Source organism: Gymnoscopelus microlampas (genome assembly GCF_963454915.1).
Source record: "Gymnoscopelus microlampas genome assembly, chromosome: 6".
Lineage (NCBI taxonomy): Eukaryota > Metazoa > Chordata > Actinopteri > Myctophiformes > Myctophidae > Gymnoscopelus > Gymnoscopelus microlampas.
This window is the reverse complement of record NC_139943.1, coordinates 1,992,882-2,014,053: the sequence shown is the minus strand read 5'-3', so window position 1 is coordinate 2,014,053 and position 21,172 is coordinate 1,992,882. Positions and strand designations below refer to the sequence as shown.

Here is a 21,172-nt window from a genome sequence, read left to right as displayed (position 1 = left end):
TAGAAATACTCTGTTACAAGTAAAAGTCCGGAATTAAACATTTTCGTTGAGTAAAAGTGCAAAAGTATTGGTATCAAAATGTACTTAACTGTACTTACTTTGCTATTGTTGTAATGTTGTTTTATGCTTTTTCTTTTCTTTTTCATTTTTTTTTGCTTTATCGTTAAATTAGTTGTACTTTTCTGTAATTGTATTCTTGCTCTGTAAAGCACTTTGAGATGCATTTCATGTCATGAAAGGTGCTCTACAAATAAAGTATGTTTTGTAATAATAATCAAAATCTACAATGTAACTATAACTAAAGTTTTCAAATAGTTTTTGTGGAGTGAAAGTATAAAATTTTCCTCTGAGATGTAGTGGAGTAGAAGTAAAAGTACTGAAAATTGGTAAATACTCCAGTAAAGTAAAAAACACCTCAAAATTGTACTTAAGTACGGCACTTGAGTAAATGTACTTAGTTACTTTACACCCCACTGTCTTCAACCCACTGCACTATATTCTGTCTGGACTTCATCTGAGGCTTTTAAAAGATCCCGTCAGTGGTTGAATGAATGCGTGGAGAAATTTGGCAAGTGCCTTCTAAAAAAAAAAAAAGAGAGAGAGAGAGAAAAGAAAAGCCTCTTGGAGGGGAAGATGAAACTACAGTAGCTACAGGGGAACAGCTGAGGTCGGTGTCAGTCAGTCTGGGTCCTTATATTTGAAGGAGGAGAACTCAAAGATTGCTTTACAGCTGTGACCACTCTGTAAAGCCATACAGAAAACCCTCTAAAAACTCCACTGTTTTTTTAATTTATTATTGGGGTTAGTTGAGGGCAGATCTATAAGTTCAGGTGAGGTGACTAAACTGTGGATTTTCTACACCAGGACTCAGGATGCTGAAGCTTGTTGGGGTTGTGATGGTGGTGCTGTGTCTGCATCACTTCTATTCCACCTCTGCTCAGGTGAGTAGCTTTATCAATCAAATGTCTGTCAATTTAGCCTGTAAAACTCTGTCATTTTAGATGTTCCCTATTTTTGAAAAATAGTGAAAATCTTTGAATTTGTATATTTTTTAAAGCAAACATTTGTAATTCAAATCTTTGCTTCTGGGTGTCCCTGGAACAAATTATTTTACAAATGTTCTCTTTAAAAAATATATATATATTTAAAGATTTGCACATATTTTTACTATTTAAAAAAAAATAGCAGATCTACAAGCTCATAGCGCGGCACTCGGTGCCGCGCTATGAGCATGTAGATCTACTATTTTTGAATAGCCCAAAGAAATCTAAAATGACAGCGGTGCGTCCCCAGATTGAAGGGTTAGAGAATATTCAACAGACTGCTCTAAAAATAATTTACCATAGATTCAAGTCAACATCTTCATTCACTATAAGATTTTTTTTTTTTTTAAAGGCAGCGATATGCAAATGCAAGGATGAGCCATGTTAACAACATTTGCAGTGCATTTCTATTGAATTATTCCGGCTAAAGTTACAATGTATTCTGCTGAACGCTCACTTTAAACGTTGTTATCAATGTGCCTACAGGCTAACTGTCAACCACGTTTTAGAATTATTCAAAAAATGTGATGGATAAGGAGACAACCGAGTCATCTGTAAAACTAAACTCAATTTAATCTGTCACTTTTCCATTTTAATTATAAGACAAAACAAAAGAAAAACAACACATGACTTGTTTTTCAGAGTGTTGTTTAAGCCCGTGCAGTGAGAGGTCATCCTCCGGGGGCGCAGGGCCAATTTTCACACACATGTTACAGCTGTAATTATGGGAGACTGGATTTTCACACCAGCTTGAAAACCTCACTTCTATATATAGATTTAACACCTTTGGGTCTTTCTGTAAACACTACACAGTATAATGTTTTTGTGAAGCCGCATACTGGTAAATAGTAATGAGTTGACCTATTCCTATTGTTTCATTTGAAACAAACATGTTACATTTGCGGGTAGCTCGGTGGCCTATGAATAAGTTGTGGAATTTACATCTAATTTACAGACTCTCTAATATGTCAAAGTAACCATAGATGTGTTGCCATTATTATGATAATATACACAGAGATATGTTATCTGAGAATGTCCCAATATCATATAGTAGCATAACATTTGTCTCTAATAAAACTTTCTTAAGCCTAATTTATACTTTGTGGTGATGTGTTGGACAGAAACGTGCTGTATTTTTCGTAGAGGAATAAGAACAGATCTACAAGTTAAAGCAATAACAACACGTGTTAAGGTAGCTCTCCACCGCACCAACTTCGGCGACTGTTGGAAAGCGTCTGTTGCCAAAAATCTTCTGTTGAATGGCCGGTGGGCAGTGGTGGAAGGTAACTAAGTATATTTACTTAAGTACTGTACTTAAGTACAATTTTGAGGTATTTGCAATATCCAATACTTTTACTTCCACTCCACTACATCTCAGAGGCAAATATTGTACTTTTACTCCACTACAATTATTTGGAAACTTTAGTTACTAGTTACTTTTCAGATATAAATTATGATATTATGAAACACACATTAACCACTTTAACTCTATTTTATACCTAGGCTATTTGAAAATAGCCGATCTACAAGTAGTAGATCTGCTATTTTCAAACATTTTTTGTACTTTTACTTTTGGTACTTTAAGTACATTTTGATGCCATACGTTTGTACTTTCACTCGAGTAAATTTTGAATTCTGGATTTTTACTTGTAACAGAGTATTTCTATATTGCAGTATTGGTACTTTTACTTGGAGTACTTTTTCCACCACTGCCGGTGGGAACACTGTGGCGTCGGGTCTCAAGTTGTACGGAAGCGTCGAAAGCCGAGCGAGCCGAGCTTTGGTCGGCTTTGTTTCAACCGTCGGATTGCACCGGGCTCGTTGTCGAAAAAGACATCAAAGGCGCTTGGGTGGCATAGTGGTAAAGTCCCTGCCCACCACCAAGGAGGTTGTGGGTTCAAGTCCACCGTGGTGCATCCGGCTTTGTGGAGCGTCTTCTACACCAACACAGTTGGCCTCGTGTTCAGGGGAGGGAAGCCGGGCGAGGAGGAGGAGGATGAGGAGGGTGATATCGGTCATTGCACGTCCTCCTACGGGCTGGGGGGGGCACCTGTCAGCGGGGAGTGTTGGGCGGGAGGAGTAGAACGAAGGCTCTACGTCCTCCTGGTGGGGGGGCTCCTCACTGGCCAGTGAGTCAGTAGCATAGGACAGCAGTGACAACACAGAGATGAGCGTCGCGCCTGTGTCACGGACATGCGCAGAGCAAGTTCTGTCAGGGAACTCAGTGCAGTTGTTGGTGGCCTACCATTGGACCGCGTCCGCTCCGCATACTCATCCACTCACACACTCATTTCATTCTCAGACCGCTCTATTTAAGCTGGAAGTCTGCACTTCTCATCCTGCTTGCTTTTGCTGCACACACACTGTTGTTGCTGCTGTGCTGCTGTTCATTGCTGTTGCTAACATTTTTGCTCACCCTCCACCATACCGTCAGTGTTGATTTCGTCGACTAAAACTATGGTGAAAAATTTTCGTCGACAACCTTTTTTCACCTACAAAAACAAAATAAAAACGAAATAAAAACTAAGCTATGGTGACTAAAACTAAGACTAAATATATTGACAATTTCGTCAACAAATAAAAACTAGACTAAAATGTTAGTGAGGGAACGAGTGGAGAAGAGATCCAGTAGAACTAAAAGACAAGTCATTTTATGTTTGGTTGCGCTCGGGTGTTGGTCTCTGAAAATAGCAGATCTACAAGCTCACAACGTGTCGCAGCGCGACGCGTTGTGAGCTTGTAGATCTGCTATTTTCAGCAGGCAAACAAGTGTAAAATCAGGCATTACGACGCCATCAAGGCACCGCCAACATACATATTAGTCGACTAAATCGACTGTTGATTTAGTCGACTATAATCGTAGGATATTTAGTCGACTAAAACTAGACAAAATCTAAAACATTTCAGATTGACTAAAATATGACTAAAACTAAATGGAATTTTATTCAAAACACTATGACTAAAACTACATCAAAATTTGCTGTCAAAATCAACACTGACTCAAGTAAATGTTGAATTCCGGACTTTTACTTGTAACGGAAGTATTTCTATTTAGCAGTATTGATACTTTTACTTCAGTACAACAGTTTTGTACCTTGTCGTCCCCCCCCCCCCCCCACAGAACTGTCCCTCCAATCAGGAGCTGCAGAACTCCCTGCGTCAGGTGGAGAAGATGCTGGCGACACACGAGGCGACCTATCAGCAGAGCCTGCGCTCTCTGAGGAAGAAGCTGGGAGCTCTTCAGAACAGCACCCTGATGGTGGCACCCAGCAGCACCAAGCCCAAGCCCACCAAGAACGGTGAGCAGCAGCAGAACACACTTACACTTTGTATGTGTTTATTTTACCTTTCCTTTATTCACCCAGCGTAGGTACAGGTATATATACTGAGCATTAGCTCTGGTTCAGAGCGTTAGTGAGTTCCCTCCAACGCCCTGGAAGACCCCTCGCTCTGCGCATGTACAAGGAATTCCACTGCCCTGCCAGCGTTCAAGTGTAGTGAAAATAAACTAAACCATTTCGCTACTCACCGAAGCAAAGGCTGTTTTGTGTTGTTGAATGTCTATTCTCCAACCCCGCACGCCTAAACGCACCCCACCTGCTCTGTAAAATACACTTTTTGGGCAGAAAATAAAATATGTCAGCGAGACGGACATTATTTGTATTTACTCCACAGTGCCCTCTACAGATCTGGGGCAGGGCAGTGGAATTCCTTGTACATGCGCAGAGCGAGGGGTCTTCCAGAGCGTTAGAGAGGGAAGTCACTAACGCTCTGAACCAGAGCTAACTGAGCATGATGAACGCCGAAAGCTTATTATGGTTTTAATCTCCAGTTTTTTTTTCTCGGGTCAGGATTTGAAATCCGGAGACCCAAGTTCAAAGGATGAATGGGGACTCCCCTCTGTCTTTGGTGATTCGCCCAGGTGGGGGGCGTGGTTACAGTATATGCCTAAACATAACCTTAACCTTAATCTCACAAAAAACTATGCCTAAACCTATAACCTCAAAACCACGCCCGCCTGGGCGAATCACCGGGGAAAGAGAGAGAGAGTCCGTAGCTAGAGTTAGCCTGACACTCAAGAGCCTGAATGTTCACGTGGTTTCACTGCATTATTCAGCCTGAAAGCCCTCTCAGTGCAGATGTTTTCTGAGATGGGGGCGTGGCCAAAGTGGGACTTTTTGGCGATTTTGGTTCATACTGGATTATTCCGATCGGGCTGGGCCGAGAAACCCCCGCCTTCTCCAGTGTCACCAGGCGATTTCATTGGCTGGAGCCAGGCTAAGGCCGAGTGGTAGTCCTCCACGTACACAGTGCTTCCCTGACAGTGCTGGGTATCTCGGCTTAAGTGTCCTCCCGGATTCTTAATAAAGACATGCCTGATGTCAGCGCCATAGAGCGGCAGTGGCTCAGGAGGTAGAGTGTGGCCGGCCGCTACTTAAGTAAAAGTATCAATACTGCAATGTAGAAGAAGTACTCTGTTACAAGTGAAAGTCCGGAATTCCAAAATGTATTTGAGTAAACGTACAAAAGTGTTGGCATCAAAATGTACTTAAAAGTACCAAAAGTAGAAAGTAGTCATTATGCAGAATGTCTCATTTCACAAAATGTGTAAAACGTCTTTTGAAAATAGCAGATCTACAAGCTCACAATGCATCACATCGTGACACATTGTGACACATTGTGAGCTTGTAGATCGACAATGTTCAAATGGCCGAAATATATAGGGCTGAAGTGGTTTATGTATGTTTTGTGATAATAATCAAAATAATATGCAAAGTAACTAGTAACTAAGTCGTCAAATAATTATAGTAGAGTAAAAGTACAATAATTGTCTCTGAGATGTGGTGGAGTAGAAGTATAGAAAATTGGAAATACTCCAGTAAAGTAAAAGTATCTCAAAATTGTGCACGGGCACCGAAACCTGAACAACAGGCTTATATCAGGGCATTGCTTTGTCAGCGCAGTAACCCTGGCAACGCAAAGCTCTGCACCACGTTCTCAGCTTGTTACATACATTCTTGTTCATTAGCTGCAACTTTTTTCTTTTGGTACTTGAAGTATATCTGCTATTGAAGTATCCCACTGAGCATTCTTTGGGCTATTAGACGTCTAAAATACGTCTAAGGGCTAAGCTAAAACTTCAGGTTTATTGCCTCGTACACACAAAACTAATTTTGTTTATGTTGTGTGGCAGAGCGGTCCCACTGTACTTAAAGGGGAAATCCACCCATTTTCAATATTTAACTATGTCATTAATATAGCATAAAGGAGTTGTGTGGAAATAAGAAAAAAGTTCCCCCCTTTCTGTGTTGCCTTGAACTGGAGGATTGATTGTGGGTTTAACATTGCAAATTACAACATGATGACTCATCCTTTATGCTATATTAATGACATAGTTAAATATTGAAAATGGGTGGATTTCCCCTTTAAGAATGAAATGATCCCATGCTGGACTTGGGCATAAATCAATACATACTGTATCCCTAGGTATTGCCTTTGACTACTGTAACTCTTGGAAGTGAAATGTAATCTAATCTAGTATCCCCCCGGTGGCTACAGGATTTACTGTCACAGACAGTGGAAGGTTTGAGATTCAAGTCCCACCTGTAGGCTTGTGCAGTGGTGTAAAGTAACTAAGTACATTTACTCAAGTACTGTACTTAAGTACAATTTTGAGGATTTTTTTTTACTTTAGTGAAGTATTGCCAATTTTCAATACTTTTACTTCTACATCTCGGAGGAAAATATTGTACCTTTACTCCACCACAATTATTTGACAACTTTAGTTACTAGTTACTTTGCAGATATAATGTATTATTATAAAACATACATTAACCTCTGTAGCCCTATTTTATACATAGGCTATTTGAAAATAGACGATCTACAACACCACAACGCGTCGCGTTGTGAGCTTGTAGATCTGCCATTTTCTTTTGGTACTTGAAGTATATTTTGATGCCAATACTTTTGTACTTTTACTCAAGTAACATTTTGAACACAGGCCTTTTACTTGTAACAGAGTATTTCCACATTGAGGTATAGATACTTTTACTCAAGTAAAAAATGTGAGTACTTTTTCCACCACTGGGCTTGTGTGTGACAGAGAGAGAGCAACTGCCATCGTTTACTCTCCTTCCAGTGTTTGCCAGGTGGTAAACGTGTATAGATGATCATACCGGAGGCTTAACATGATCGTACTTGAAAGAAAACTAACGTAACACACACACAGCCAAACATATAAATCACACGTGAAAATATGCTATTTCACAAAAATTGCGTGCATACGCCTACTCGAGGAAAAACGCAGCACATGCTAGGTGGAAGAAGGCAACTTACTGAACCTTAACACAAATACAAGCCTGGAAAGATGAGACCTCAAAGTACAGATCTAGGATCGGATTTACCTTTTTTTTTCAGTCCTTGGTGTGAAAAGCCTGTGCAATAGGCTCTATGCACATTAGCCATTTCGGAAAGAAATTGAGCCTCTTCCTTACTTTCCTTCACGGGTGTTACCAATGATAATAATGATGAAGGCTCTGTTCCATTCTGCTCAAACAGAGTCAGGGTGCTGATGTTGTTGCATGTTGGCCAAACATGCAACAATATCAGCACCCTGATTGTTGGCTCACTGGAAACACTACCACGCCAGTGGGTCTCAAAGTGTGGTCCCTCACGGTTCCCAAATGGCCCCTTATGGTGGTTCTGCAACTCCGAGAGTGTACAAATACGGGTCCGTTTGGTTCCATTTGTACACTCTCAGAGTTATGGGGGTCCTTGAAATTAAGACATTTGACAACCACTGTGCTACACTACATGGAACAGAGACTTAATTAGTATGATTGGTAACACCTGTGAAGGAAGTAAGGAGGAGGCCCAATTTATTTCCAATATGGCTGCTGTGCATAGGAGCCTATTTGGCAAAATGCACCTTTTCGTGATATGGCGAAATTATCTCTTTTTTTTTCTTTCTTTATTGATCGTACATAGAGGTCAAATAAAATGTACACAAATAGGATAATTATGGTACGTCTGGCAACACTTAAAGTCACATCTCTCCATCTCTGTGTCTCCATCCATGCAGCAACGTGTCCCAAACCAGACATCCCCACCCACGGGCGGAGACTGGGGAGGGTGTTCAGCGTGGGACACGAGGTCCACTTCCTGTGCAAGCCTGGCTACGACCTCATGGGCCCCCGGACCCGCGTGTGTCTGGAGTCGCTCAAATGGAGCGGCCAGCAGCCCATGTGTAGACGTGAGTCACTCAATGCCTGAGACACCGGGACACCATACAGTACTTAAACCCCCACAACCTTCTTCATGCCAGGGACCCCCAGAGGAGAAGATCTGTGTTAAGAAAAAAATGTTATTAAAAAGATTATACAACATTATTCAAACACTTTCAAGATTTTTCGTGACACGCTGCAAGCTTGTAGATCTACTATTTTTGAATAGCCAACGTATACAATATGGATAAAAGGGTGAAAATGTATTAACACCTTTTTTTGCTGGGGACCCCCAGGAACCCCCTCGAGGACCACTGCTGGTGGTCCCCTGGTGGTCCCCAGTGGTGGACCACTGGTGGTCCCCGGACCACTGGTTGCGAACCACTGCTTTAACCCATTAAAACCGGGAAAGCATTGAGTGTCATTTTAGATCTTAGCGTTTTGCTGTTCAAAAACAGCAGCTTGTACATCTGCTATTTTTTAACATTTTTGAAGTGTGAGAACTACTGATTTAGATGGCATTTGTCGAGGTCTTAATGGGTTGGATCTACAAGCTCTCAACGCATCATGTGCAAACATGTGAGCTTGTAGATCTGCTTATTTTTGGCTGTTTTTGATCATTTCCGTGCATTTTTGTTTAATGCTTAAAGGACAACTTCACCCATTTTCAACCCATCTAATGGTACTAATGCTCATTATAATATGGAACCATTTTAATCTATTCACTCTGTGTCTCAGAGGAGGGGCTGTGGACACTTCAGAAACACGCCTACCAGTGACATCATCGATGGGGAATCCAAGCTAATAGAAACTGCAGGCTTTCTCTTCTTGTAAAGTTAGCATGCTATAATAGAAGACATTATTCTTGCGTTTATAAAAATCTAAATACAATAATAGAAATGTTGTCACTGGTAGACGGGTTTCTGAAGTGTCCACAGCCCCTCCTCACAGACACAGACCAAGTAGAACATTTCTTTACCATTTTATCATGAATATTCGTGAGGACCAATTACATGAAGATAGGCTGAAAATGGGTGAAGTCGTCCTTTAATATGCCCCAAAATAAGGGAGAAGGAGGCTAGGGTTGAAAACGGTTAATGATTTAATTGTGTGTATGATTCATTCATAGTAGACATGGTGTGTGTGTGTGTGTGTGTGTGTGTGTGTGTGTGTGTGTGTGTGTGTGTGTGTGTGTGTGTGTGTGTGTGTGTGTGTGTGTGTGTGTGTGTGTGTGTGTGTAGCGTTTAGGTAATGTCTGATGATGTGTTTTTTTCCCCCTGGCCAGTCTTCAACAGCACCAGCAACTCCCTGCCCTCCTTCTCCGCTCACACCCCCACGTCTCACGCCACTTCCTCCTCCTCCTCCTCCACTTCCTCCTTGTCAAGATCTTCTTCCTCCGCGTCCAGATCTGCCTCCTCCTCCTCGGACTCTCCATCCTCCTCCTCTCCGGCGGAGGCCCCGCCGTCTCACCCCTCCCCCACCTCGGACTCCTCCCCCACCTCCACCTCGGCCCCTCCCTCCCTCCTGGTGCGCCCGTCTCGGTGCACCCAGTACCTAGGCTCCACCCACTGCACCTGTGACGTGGGCTTCACCATATCGGGGCGAGATAACAACGTCTGCACAGGTTAGAGTCAGGGACGTGCACAGATAGACTCTAGGTGGTGCTAGAGCACCTGCCCTTTGCCCTCTTGACCAGAAGTGCCCTTTTGAAAAAAAGAAAAAAAAAAGGTTTTTTTTCAGTTTACAGCAGGGGTCTTCAACAGGGAGTCCGGGACCCCTAGGGGGTCCTCAGAGTTACTACAGGGGGTCCGCCAAATCTTTATGTGATAGGATTTTTCTTTTTACCATAACCACTCGAAACCTAGCATCCCTTTTCTGAGGAGAACTTTAGCCAAAAATAGCAGATCTACAAGCCCACAACGCCTCGCGCTAGATCTGCTATTGTTGGCAAAGAGGTATAGGTGTAGAGGGAAAAAAGAGCAGACCAAGTCAACAAAAAAAAGTATAATTTACTTGAGCACCTGCCCCTCAAAATGTCTGTGCACGCCACTGGTTAGAATCTACTGTTTCCTTTATCATAACAACGTCTGCACGGGTTAGAATCTACTGTTTCCTTTTTTCTTTTCATGGCAAAGGATCCCTATAGCCTGCTAAACACTGTTGATTTTGACAGCAAATGTTGATGCAGTTTTAGTCAATAGTCTTTTGAATCAAATTCCATTTAGTTTTAGTCATATTTTAGTCATCTGAAATGTTTTAGTTTTTGTCTAGTTTTAGTCGACTAAATAAGACTAAATCTACAGTTGATTTAGTCGACTAAAAAAAGCTCACACACACACACAGTCGACTAATAGTCATATTATAACTGGGGACTGGGGACCCCAGTTATAATACACACACACACACACACACACACACACACACACACACACACACACACACACACACACACACACACACACACACACACACACACACACACACACACACACACACACACAAACGCTCAAATGAAATCAGAGCGTTCGACTTTCAACATTTCTGAAATGGGAAGGATATATCATGTGGGATAAAGGGGGGTTATGGCTCATTACTGCAGACCTACTGGAAATGATGATGATGATGATGTTGAATGTTTTGTTTCAGACATTGACGAGTGCGAGGTGTTCCCTCTGGGCCAGCCGGGGCGTCTGTGCGTGCACCAGTGTGTGAACACAGCGGGCAGCTTCCACTGCCTGTGTCCTGCCGGCTACCAACTGTCCAGGGACGGACGCAGCTGCAAAGGTCAGGACTTGTAGATCTGCTATTTTTTGAAAAATCTTTAACATTTGTGCAAATATTTGAATACATATATATTTTTAAAGGGAACATTTTTGACTCAAATCTTTGCTTCTGGGGGGGGGGGTCCCTAAAACAAAATATTTTCAGATGTGGGTCCGTGGCCAAATACATATTGGGGGTCCTTGATATGAAAAGGTTTTTAAGCACCACTGATATGTATAGGTTTTTTTTACGAAAACTGTTGAATCCCCCAGAAGCAAAGATTTGAGTTACAAATGTTCACTTTAAAAATATATGTATATTCAAAGATTTGCACAAATTGTCAAGATTCTTTTTTTTAAAATAGCTGATCTACAAGCTCATAGCGTGGCACTCGGTGCCGCGCTATGAGCTTGTATATCTGCTATTTTTGAATAGCCCAAAGAAATCTTAAAATGACACAGATGCGTTCCCGGTCTTAATGGGTTAACCACTTAAAACCTATATGGTTGACCGGAGTACCTCAGGGCTCTATACTAGTGTCTGTTACTGTGGGGAAATAGCCGATAGACAAGCTCACAACGCGTCGCATCGCAGCGCCACCACGGCTTGTGAGCTTGTCGATCGGCTATTTTCTGCGGAAGCTTTCCCCACGATACGGACGCTGGGGTTTAGGTGTTTCAGAATAAGAGAAAGGTTACATTGGGTAGTACCCTTCATAAATACAATGTGGCCGCTGGCCGTGCTACATTAAGCTGCTGTAAGTGATCATCTTTTTTTTTATTGTTAAAAAAGTTAAAGCTCTATGTTCTCCTGACCATATGGTGTTTGTTCAGTGACAGGGATCTCCACATCTCTTTAGTAAACAAAACTAAAACAAAACAAATCAGTTGGGACAGAAATTTATCAGCTCACATGTCATTGTGTTCAAATTTTGTCTGCTAATTGCTTTTTCCAATTTAACTTGTTTATCTTGTATTCTATGCGTTCTCTCTCCTGATTGGGGTTAGAGTTAGAGAGATAGGGGAGAGCCCTGTTACTGAACAAACACTCTATAGAAACCATTACTATTGGAATATAGAACTATTTAAGACTAACAACAAAAAAAGATGACTTATGTATCAAAAGTAAAGATAATAGTCTCTCATGACAATCTTAATGAAGTAAAAGTATCAATACCAAAACATGAAAATAATCTAGTTAAAGTAAAAGTCAAAATTGTATTTTGTCATCAAAATATACTTACAATTTGTCAAAATGTGTCAAGGTTTTCTCAAATAGCAGATCTACAAGCTTGCGATGTGTTGTGAGCTTGTAGATCAGGTATTTTCAAACAGCCAAAGTATGGAAATAGGGCTTAAGTGCTTATGCAATTTTTTTGTATAAAAAAAATCTAAATCTGCAAAGTAACTAGTTACTAAAGCTGTCAAATAATTGCTCAAGTAAAGTAAATGTACAATACTTGAGTAAATGTTCTTTACAGCACTGCACATATATATATATATATACTTTCACCACTGACTTTCAGCTACAGTACTTGTCACCAGTGTAAAACAATTTTTACCGATATTTTTGTGGTATTGATACTTTTACTTAAGCATAAAATGTGAGTACTTTTTACACCACTGGCTAACTTGTCATAGCCTGGTAAACCCTCCCTCCGGAAATCTCATTTCCATTTGATTCCAGGATAAAATACAATTGAGATTTCTGGAGGGAGGGTTTACCAGGCTAAACTTGTCACTCGTGTCTCGTCCTCTGTGTAGATATCGACGAGTGTGCAGGCAACAGGCTGAGTGACTGCACGGGGGAACAGGAGTGTGTGAACACGTACGGAGGCTTCCAGTGTGTGAGCGCGGCGTGTCCTCGCATGAAGAACGCCACCTACATCAAGACGTCCTCAATGTAAGCCTCGGCACTGACTGATTTTATTTTAAAGGTAGGGTCAGTGATATTCTTTGGTGAAAGCAAAATGTTTTAGTTTGTTTGGTCAAAATGTTAAAGCTCTATATTGTGATAGTACTCATTGCTATAGAGTGTTTGTTCAGTAACAGGAGTCTCCATGTCTCTCCAGCTCTTTAATAAACAGAAAATACATTTTGGGTGGCCAATTTTCGGCTGATCAGGAGAGAGTACCCATGTACAGTATCAGCTTAAATTGTGTCTGCTCATTTCTTTGTGTTATCACTTCCAATTCCACGTGTTTAATCTGTGTCCTGCGTGAGTGTTCTCTCCTGACTGGATACCTGAAAATGCATTTTGGGGTTTAATAAAGAGCTGGAGGGGGCACGGTGGCGCAGTCGGTAGCGCTGTCGCCTCACAGCTAAAAGGTCCTGGGTTTGAGTCCCGCTGGGGATGCTGGGGGGCGTGTCTTCTCCTCCGTGTCATCAGCGCCCATACCCTAGGTGGGGTTGGTGAAAGGGCCCACTCTGTGTGGAGTTTGCATGTTCTCCCCGTGTCTCTCAGGGTAGTTAATACCCTCACAAAAACATGTAGTAATCCTGGTCACTATACCGCCTCCCCCATGACAGCCGGGGCGCCTGATGGAGGGGAAAGGAACTGGTTGGAATAACGTGTTCCTTCCACGCGCTACGTCCTACCGGGGAACCCCCCCCCTGTCATGTGATAAGAAGGTCAGTTGGCTCTCATGCATTGAAGGAAGCATGAGCTCGGCCCTGGCCTCCCTAGGCTGTGGGGGACTGGTGTAGCGCTGGTGTAGGGCTGGTGTAGGGCTGGTGTAGGGCTGGTGTAGGGCTGGTGTAGGACTGGTGTAGGGCTGGTGTAGCGCCCAGGATCACTTAGGAAATTGGCACCGGGTGAAAAAAATGGGTTACAAAAATCGTGGGATAAAAATAAAGAGCTGGAGAGACATGGAGACTCCTGTTACTGAACAAACACTCTATAGCAATGAGTACTATCAGAATGTAGAGCTATTTAACACTTATTTTACATTTATCAAAACATCACTTACCCTAGCTTTAACTGCAAAAAAACACACAAAGACATCCACTGAGATCTGAACGGTGTTTTAAAACAGTGGTTCTCATCGGACCACTTGATGGGTGGGCTTGAGATCTTCAAGTGGATCCTGGATCCAGAAGCGGTTGAGAACCACCGTTTTAAAAGTCATGAAGCACTTCTGCTGCGTACGGGAAGAGTTTTTTTAAGTTGTCACCACCTCGCCTCCCTCTCTTGACACTTTAACTCAGCCAATTCTCACACAAACTCCATGACCAGCGTTAAATGACTTTGACGCCTATAATAAGAATGGCGGTGGTCCCTCTTGGCGGTCGGCCTGGAGTGGAGACTGCTGCACTCGGTCGAACGAGGCGATGAGAACGGAGAAAAGTGTGAAACGTTGTTTACCATATAGCGGTCGGGAGAGAAAAAATGTTTATCATAGTCGTGAAGGAATCCGCTCTGATTTATTGGTTCGGTGTGCAAATCATAGCTCCTATTGTTGTGTGAAGAAACGACAGGGAAAAGAGTGTGTGAGTGTGTGTGTGTGTGTGTGTGTGTGTGTGTGTGTGTGTGTGTGTGCAGTCTGCCAGATGAAGCTGAAATGAGAGGGTGTTTGAAGAAGAAGGCTCTGTCGGTTACTGCAGGGGTTCTCAACCTTTTCAGGCCGCGACCCCCAAAATAATGATATTATTTCTCGCGACCCCCCGCGTGCACGCGCGCAGTCCCGTTCGTGCGCGCGAAGGTTATTTAATTATAATAGGTTGTTTGATAATTGTTTATTATCAAAACATTTTTGCAAAAAGTGGGGTAAATTGAGTAAATTAACTGATAAAACGTGAATTAATGATAACATAAAAAAAAAAATTGTTAAATTTTCTTTTTTTTTTTTTTTTTCAAATTCACCAAAAAATCTGGTGACCCCCCCAAATTATTTGGCGACCCCCCTGGAGGTCGCGACCCCCAGGTTGAGAACCACTGGGTTACTGTATCTGAACAACCCATTCTCTGTGAACCCTGGAAGAATCTCACGCGTGTGAGACCGCGGCTGACTCGAGCGCTCTCCCTCACCGACCCGGTCGGCTTCCTTCCCTTTAGAGACCACAACATTGCATCTGGACTATTCCTGTGTGGGTCCCAGGCCTGAGTCTTTTTTCTAAAGCCTTTGTGCCTTTTACTGCGTCGCCCCCCAAAATTCTTGAAAGTCAAAAACCCATTAACTCTTTTAAGACCGGGAACGCATCTGTGTGTCATTTTTAGATTTTGTTGGGCTATTCAAAAATAGCAGATCTACAAGCTCATAGCGCGGCACCGAGTGCCGCGCTATGAGCTTGTAGATCTGCTATTTTTTTTAAAACATGAAAAGTTGTGCAAATATTTGATTTTTCTTTCTTTTTCTTTTGCAGACTTTTGCAATCTTTGCTTCTGGGGGTTCCTGGAACTAAATATTTTACAAATGTTCGCTTTAAAAAATATATATTCCAAGATTTTGCCACGAATGTTCATGATTTTTCAAAAATAGCAGATCTACAAGAATGCAGAATTGTAGATCTGCTATTTTTGAATAGCCAAAGGAATCTAAAAATGACACACAGATGCGTTCCCGGTCTTAATGGGTTAAGTGGTGTTCTCATGGAGTTGTATTACGAACGGAGATGAGGAGCCGATTATGAATAGCTAACGCTAGGCAGGGGCGCAGCCATGGGTGGGCCTGGGCCTGGGTGGGCCACCCACATAGAAAGCTGGCCAACCCAATCAATTTTACAAAAAAAAAAAAAAAAAATTGGATATTTATCTTTTCATTTTCTTTATAATACATTTTTTGATTAAAAAAATGGTAAAATCAGGCCAAAATAAGAATGAAATAACATAACCCTAACCTCACCTAACCCTAAAACCGATATAAAGTAACAAAAAAAACGCCCCAAATCCGCCCAATAACACACGCACCCGCTCCTGCCTAGGCCCAGCCTATACCAGCGTTCTGGCTGGGCCACTGACACTAGCTGGTAGTCTAGCTGGCCTTACCACAGGTACAGCCTACAGCTAATTATCTTGCCTTATAAACTATGATTTGTATTCATTTTTTATTAACCCTAGCATCCCTAATCTGAAGGGAACATTCGCCAATAATCACCTCATCCTCACAATGCGTCGCAACACCATGTGGCAAGTTTTGGAGAGAGATTTGGTGTAGAGGGGGAAAAAAACGCATGTTCAACTGGCTTGGTTTACTAAGTATAGAGGGTTTTAAGTGGTTGTTGTGATCCGTTTAGCTCAGTGGTCTTGTGGTTAGAGTGGGAGGCCTGAGACTGGGAGGTCGAGGGTTCAATTCCCCCGGCCGGGTCGTACCAAAGACTATAACAATGGGACCCTGCAGTGCCTCCCTGCTTGGCGCTCAGCATTAAGGCTTGGGTCGGGGGAAAGTCCCTGTGACAGACCAGCGTCATGTACGCTTGTATATCAAGCTGCCTCAGGCTACAGAAACAGGAGATACTGTAGGCCCCTAGGGGCCACAAGGCTCACTACTGCTGTGATTAGTTTGTTGTTGTCTCGTTTAACCGTTTAAGACCGGGAACGCATCTGTGTCATTTTAAGATTTCTTTGGCTATATAAAAATGGCAGATATACAAGCTCGGCTTGTAGCTCGGCTCGGCTACCGAGTGCCACGATCGTGTTACGATTTTTTTTTTTAAATCGTGAAAATGTGTGCAAAACAAATAGTTTTAATATATATATATATATATATACTTTTTTTAAAGCGAAAGCGTTTTAACTCAAAGACAATACTAATGTCTTCTAAATCCGAACAGTTTGTTTTTATTTTATTTTTGACTTATGTTGCTATATTATCAAACTTTTTTCATGTCAAGGACCCCCAAAATAAAATGTATTTGTCCGCGGACCCCCTCCCATCTAAAACTGTTTTTTTCCAGGGACCCCCAGAAGCAAAGATTTGAGCAAAAAAAATGATATAAAAGATTTGCACGAATTTTCAAGATCGTTCTAAAAAATAGCAGATCTACAAGCTCATAGCGCTGCACTTGGTGCCGCGCTATGAGCTTGTAGATCTGCTATTTTTGAATAGCCAAATAAATCTTAAAATGACACACAAGCGTTCCCTTCCCGGCCTTAAAGGAGGAGTTCACCCAAAAAAATGACTTATTTTCTATCAATTACACACCCCATGAAGCCTTGATTTCATGGATTTATTTTTGTTTTCGTGGCGTTCCTAAGACAATAATTTGATAACCGTGTGTATTTCCGGTAGGAGACACAAACAATCTTTACTGTGTCTCCTACCGGATACATTAGCCGGTAGGAGACTGGAGAATCAAATTATTAGCTTAGGAATGCGACAAAAACAAAAAAGAATCCATGGATTCAAGGCTTCATAGGGTGTGCAATTGATAGAAAATAAGTCATTTTTTGGGTGAACTCCTCCTTTAAAGGGTTAATTGCAACCATACTTCTGTATTAACATTGATCTTGTCTCTCCTCGCCTCCCCCAATCCGTGTCCTGCCCCCCCCCCCTCTCCCCCCCCCCACCCTCTCCCCCCCCCCACCCCCCCTCCCCAAGGCGCTGTGAGAGGAACCCGTGCATGCAGGGCGACAAGGCGTGCGCCCAGGCGCCCAACTCCGTCTCCTTCCACTACCTGTCGGTCGTCTCCAACATGACGGCGCCGCGCGTCCTCTTCCGCGTGTCGGCGGCGCGCGTCCTGGGCGACACGCTGCGCTTCGGCCTGGCCGGCGGCGGCCCAGGCCGGGGGAGGAGCCACTTCAGCGTGCAGCGCTCGGGCCGCCAGACGGGCACGCTGCTGCTGGTCAACCCCGTGACCGGCCCCGCCGCGCTGGAGGCCGACGTGGAGATGAGCGAGCTGGAGAGGAACAAGCTGCTGGGACGATACCTCACCAAGGTCACCATGTTCGTGTCGCCCTACGAGTTCTAAGAGAGCAACGAGGGGGGGGGGGGGTTTCCACGACAAGGGGGGGGTCCGGCCGGGACACCTGGGGGAAGGGGGGGTCGCCAAATCTTTGTGCGATAGGAACTTTTTATTTTGTACGTTAACCACTTGAACCCTAGCATCCCTATTCTGGGAGCGGGGCATTAGCCGGAAATAGCCGATCTACAAGCTCACAAGGCGTTTGCAGATCGGCTATTTCCGGGCAAAGAGGTTCTGGTGCACGGGGGGGGGGGGAAATAGGCAGACCAAGTACAGAGCCAAAGGTCAAGTTTACAAAGTGTTGAGGGTTCAAGTGGTTAAATGTCTGAAAACACACATTTAACATGAATCCAATATGTAGTGGGGGGGGGGGGGGGGGGGGGCGGGGGGGGTCCTGCTTCATCTCTATCTCAGCTAAGGGGTCCTTGGTCTGAAAAACATTGAAGACCCTAGAGCATTGGTTCTCAAAGTGGGGTCCGGGGACCCCCAGGGGTCCTTGAGGGAGTTCCAGGGGGTCCCCAGCTAAATGATAGATTAGGCACCAAATGGACCCTTATGGGTCTGTAACTCTGAGAGTGTACAAATGGAACCAAATGGACCCTAACGGGTCCATTTGGTTCCATTTGTACACTCTCAGAGTTAAATTGACATAGATTTTACAATATGAATTGCGGTCCAAGTGATAGAAATGCCATTAAATGGGGGTCCGTAGCCTAATGCATGTCAAACTGGGGGTCCTTGAAATTAAAATGGTTGAGAATCACTGCTAGAGCCGTAAAAAATCTTCTCTTATGGGGGTCCCTGGCATATCTTTTCAAATGGGGGTCCGCGGGCTAATAAGTGTCAATTTGGGGGTCCTTGACATGAAAAAGTTTGAGAACCACTGTTCTAGAGAGAGAGAGAGGGGGGGGGGGGGGGGTTGTGGCGGCGAGATTGGTTGCTGGCTGGGGGGCGTTTCCCTTTCAATGCAGGAAATGAACCACACGTTCACAAGGAGAACTAAACACTGTTTCAACCGTATCTTCATGTACCCGTAGGTGTTTGGTCCTCAGACTCCTCTCTAATGCTGGTTGTAAGATGGCACAGTTTCAGTGGTCATTTAAAAAAAGAATTAAAAAAATGATAATCTTTATTTAAATGAATGCGAGAACAATATGTCTTCTTTTTCAGAGAGCTAACTTTACACACAGAGAAAGGCTGCAGTTTCTATTAGCTTGGAATCGCAATTGATGATGTCATTGGTAGGCAGGTTTCTGAGCTTGTCCACAGACCACCAATGAGAGACAGAGTGAGTAGACAGAAGCGATGCCATATTATAAAGAGCATTAGTGAGGATAAGGTGGAGAACAGGTGAAGTGCTCTTCTCAGCCTGGCCTCCCTATCTGGGGAAATTATCATAATAAAAATGTATATTAAAAAAAGCCAACATTTTATTTGAAGCGACACGTTGTTTTCTCTTTTGGGGGCGCGGCCCGGGGGGGCCGGGGGGCCGGGGGGGCATTATTAGGTATCATAAACCCTCCTCCGTCTAGTTCTTTAGTTTCCCGTCTCTCGACACAGGTCTCAAAAAGTCTCAGAAATAATCTTTTTAGCATGTCAGTGGAAATGAAGGTGAATGGATCCCTGCCCTGAATGAAAGAGCAATAGAGGACATTTAGGGACAGAAGAAAGGAACGCGGTGCATTTAGGGGCGTCACCATGACAACATTTAAGTTGATGATTCATTTTCATACAAATAATTAAATTGTGATTAACAATTTAATTGTGTTTTTGCCATTTAACATTGGAACGTACTGTATGAATACAAAGAAAAAACTGTTTTGCTTTTAGGCTTCGTAATCAAAAACTGCACAGGGAAGATGACATATTTAATCATTTTATACTAAAAAGTAGCGGAAATAGACGATCTATGAGCACGGTTGTAAGCTTGTAGATCTCCTATTTCTGCTATTTTGGGGAAATGTATCAACATTTTTCAACATGGAAACGATTATGACGATTATGCAAAAATAATTAGGTGATTACGTCAAATAATTGAGACGGGCCAGGGTTCATGTCAGGAAGAGAGAGAGAGAGAGAGAGAGAGAGAGAGAGAGAGAGAGAGAGATTCAAACCACTGGAGGGACTGGGACAGTGAACGAGATGCCTCTGCCCCGGGACAGGAGACAGAGGACGTTTTTAAAGGCAGATGAAACCATAGGCTGATCTGGTTGTTGTCCTAGTCTGACCTTAGCGAAAATAGCAGATCTACAAGCTTTCTGCAAGCTTGGTGTAAGCGGGGGAAGTAAAGCAGAGATGGCCTGTCTTTGCTTTCTTGTTCTTTGTCCTGGGCTGTGTTGCTCAGGCCTGCTAGCCTGCCATGTTTTATGTAGTTTTTAATCCTGAACTTGAAAAAAAACTACAAAATCAGGGTTTCATGCCTCTTTAAAGGGATATTTCACCCCCCAATTTTTTTTTTCTTCTATCGATTAGTCACGCCATGGAGACAAAAAAAAGAAAAAAGTAATTTTGGGGGTGAACTATCCCTTTAAGCCTAGCCTACAAGATGTTTTTTTTTAATTATTATTTTGTTTTATTATTATCCTACCTGTATAGCTGATGGTTTTATTACAGGGCTGTACATAGCATGTATGTATAACATATTTAAAAATATATATTTGTTTAAAAAGCCACATTTTATACATGAAATCTAGGCCAACGTTGAGATGAGTTGGAAAAAGAGTAAATGCAAGATTATCCAGTATCTACGGTACGTACAGTATCTACAGTACGAACAGTATCTGCATGTGTTTCACGTTCAACGTTTGTTTCATGAACTTATGAGTTTTTATTTGCCATTATTGTCAAAAAAACAAAACGTACTGTATTCAACGTAACGGACAATGTGTTTCATCAGAGTACAGTACTCATACAGTATGTGATACTGTTTGTGACATAGTGCTCATCTTTGTCTTTAATGTTTTTAGAAATGGGTATTATGCAATTTATACAATAAATATGTTTATACCAACTTATGCTGTCTTGAACCAGCTGTGTATCCACCAAGGTGAAACATAATTAATCCATTAAGACCTGAGGCGATTCTTTAAAAAAAATCAAAATCTCAACAGTTTTTTGAAAAAAATCTGGAAAATATTTTTTCATAATTTTTCAAAAATAGCAGATCTACAAGCTCGTAGCGCGGCACCGAGTGCCGCGCTACGAGCTTGTAGATCTGCTATTTTTGAATAGCCCAAAGAAATCT

General features: G+C 42.6%; 1 protein-coding gene across 1 annotated transcript; it reads left to right on the top strand.

The window, feature by feature from the left end:
* Window positions 1-682: 682 nt before the first annotated feature.
* On the top strand, window positions 683-17,934 carry LOC311047211 (fibulin-7-like; the record flags this gene model as incomplete). The annotated part of the gene is made up of 7 exons (XM_084059858.1): window positions 683-941; window positions 4,165-4,342; window positions 8,125-8,295; window positions 9,552-9,890; window positions 10,913-11,050; window positions 12,793-12,931; window positions 17,565-17,934. Exons 1-7 carry the CDS (start codon window positions 873-875, stop codon window positions 17,932-17,934), a joined length of 1,404 nt encoding a protein of 467 aa, XP_083915984.1. The 5' UTR covers window positions 683-872.
* Between the last annotated feature and the right edge of the window lie 3,238 nt (window positions 17,935-21,172).